At 49.3% G+C, this 2,314-nt stretch overlaps 1 protein-coding gene across 1 annotated transcript in view; it reads left to right on the forward strand.

The window, feature by feature from the left end:
- Positions 1-2,004: 2,004 nt before the first annotated feature.
- The window catches only part of SKAP1 (src kinase associated phosphoprotein 1), a gene marked incomplete at its 3' end in the record, with an annotated part of 65,600 nt that continues 65,290 nt past the window's right edge, over positions 2,005-2,314 (forward strand). Inside the window, exon 1 of the mRNA XM_015616025.3 lies at positions 2,005-2,104. Coding sequence (XP_015471511.2) covers positions 2,062-2,104 — 43 coding nt within the window. The remainder of the gene's footprint in view (positions 2,105-2,314) is intronic.

Here is a 2,314-nt window from a genome sequence, read left to right on the forward strand (position 1 = left end):
CCCGGCTCTGTTTCCATGGTTACGCCCAATCCAGCGTCGCTTTCCCGGGAAATTGGATTTCCAAGGGATGTCAGCAGGGCACAGCCCCGGCCGGGACCTGGGAAGATCCAGGTGGGAATTTTCTCTGGTGGAGAGGAGTTTTCAGTGCGGAATTCCCCAAAATTGGGAGGCTGCAGGACAAGGTTCGTTCCCATTCCCAGCCAATCCCAAATCCGTCACCATTCCACACATCCCAAAAATTGAAGTGGTGACCAAAAAAAAGGGAAGGGAGAAGGGGAACAAACACAAAAAAAAGTCACAGTTTTTCCTGGAAATGGGGAAAATCCTTTTTCCTGAGATCCTGTGGTATTTTAATTTCTGTTCTCTTTATTTCCTGGCTTTAACTCCCTAAATCCCAGCTCAGGAGACCCTGCCTGGCCAGGAGATTTGAGGAGCAGGGATTGACAGGGGGAAATCCACATTTTTTTTCCCAAAAAATGCTTTGAATTCCCTAAACCCTGATTCAGGAAACCCAAACTGACTGGGGGATTTAGAGAGAAGCACTGACAGCCAGAAATCCATGATTTTTTCCCCAAAAAATCCTCTCAATTCCCTAAATCCTGGTTCAGGAAACCCAACCTGACTGGGAGATTTAAGGAGAGAGAAATCCACGATTTTTTTCCCCAAAAAATCCTCTCAATTCCCCAAATCCTTGCCCTACCTGGCTGGGGGATTTAAGGAGAGAGAAATCCACATTTTTTTCCCCAAAAAATCCTCTCAATTCCCCAAATCCTGGCCCTACCTGGCTGGGAGATGGGAGTGGCGATATTTTTATTTCCCTGTGATATTTTTATTTTCCATCTTCTGCTCGGGGCCCCCTGAGCTGCATTTCCTGCGCTCCGAGGCCTCAGCATCCGCTGCCAACGCTCCCTTCCGCGTTCTCACCCTAAAACCGAGCTCAAGCTGCAGCTGAGCTGAGCCTAAAAAGGCTCGAGGGGGAGGGGGAAAAGCTGAGCTTCAAATCTCGGCCAAAATCCGGGAGATGCCGGACGGGAAATTCCCGGGTTTGGAAATGATGTGGGAATGACGGCTCCGAGGTTTCTGGTCCCGGATCTGGAGAATCCCCCGGTGCTCCCTCTGTCCCCATAAAAAATCCCAAAAATCCAGATTTTTTCCTGGAATTTGGCCCTTTCTTGTCCCTTCTCCACCAAATCCCCCTCCCTGGAAAATGTGATTCGGGATAAATCCCAACCCAAAATGGCCCTGGAAGAACTTTGGAGCTGCTTTGGGGTTTCTCCTCATCCCAAATCCTGACCCAAACGCTCAGGATGCTCCTGGCACCTGTTCCTGGAATGGTTTGTGCTGAAAACATGAGGAAAAATGGAATTTTTCCCTTCGTTTCCCAGAAATTTGGGGGCCCCAAAACACCTGGGAGCAGCTCTGGATTTCCATGTGGAAATTTCCATCTTTCCAGGAGTATTTCAGGAATTTCCATATGGAAATCTTTCTGTTTTCAGGAATATTTTCCGTATTTCCTTCTGGAGGAGCATCCCCACATTCCCAGGAGTATTTCCATGTGGAAATCTCCATCTTTTCATAAAGAAATCTCCACATTTCCAGGAATTTTTCCATAAAGAAATCTCCATATTTCCAGGAGTTTTTCCATACAGAAATCTCCACATTTCCAGGAGTTTTTCCATGAGGAGATCTCCATATTCCCAGGAGTTTTTCCATATGGAAATCTCCACATTTCCAGGATTTTTTCCATTCAGAAATCTCCACATTTCCAGGATTTTTTCCATTCAGAAATCTCCACATTTCCAGGATTTTTTCCATTCAGAAATCTCCACATTTCCAGGAGTTTTTCCATTCAGAAATCCCCATATTTCCAGGAATTTTTGGGATCATCCAGGACAGCTGGGAATGATTCCCCAAGGATCTGCTGGGGTTTAAAAGGAGGAGGAATCCGAGCCCCCAAAGGTTCCTCCTCCTCCTCTTTTTGGGGTGTCCCCGCCCTCTCTGCTTCCTCCTCGCCGCCCCAGCGCCATCGCGGCAAATCCGGCTCCGCTGGGAAGGAATCCCATGGATCCCGCGATCCCAGAGGAGATCCGGAGGCTCCTGGGAGGTAACAAACCCCTCCTCATCCTCCTCCTGCCCCGTGGCGTCAGCCTGCAGCGGGGTGGAGCTCAAAAGGATTTGGGGCGGCTTTTTCTGGGCTGCTTTGGGCTCTTCAGGGCTTGTGGGGCCTTCCTGGTGCCCAAAATCCGGGGGCTGTGGGACCTCCCTGACCCTGAGGAGAATTTGGGGGCTGTGGGACCTCCCTGACCCCCAAAAT

The sequence above is a fragment of the Parus major genome, unplaced genomic scaffold (genome assembly GCF_001522545.3).
Source record: "Parus major isolate Abel unplaced genomic scaffold, Parus_major1.1 Scaffold329, whole genome shotgun sequence".
NCBI lineage: Eukaryota > Metazoa > Chordata > Aves > Passeriformes > Paridae > Parus > Parus major.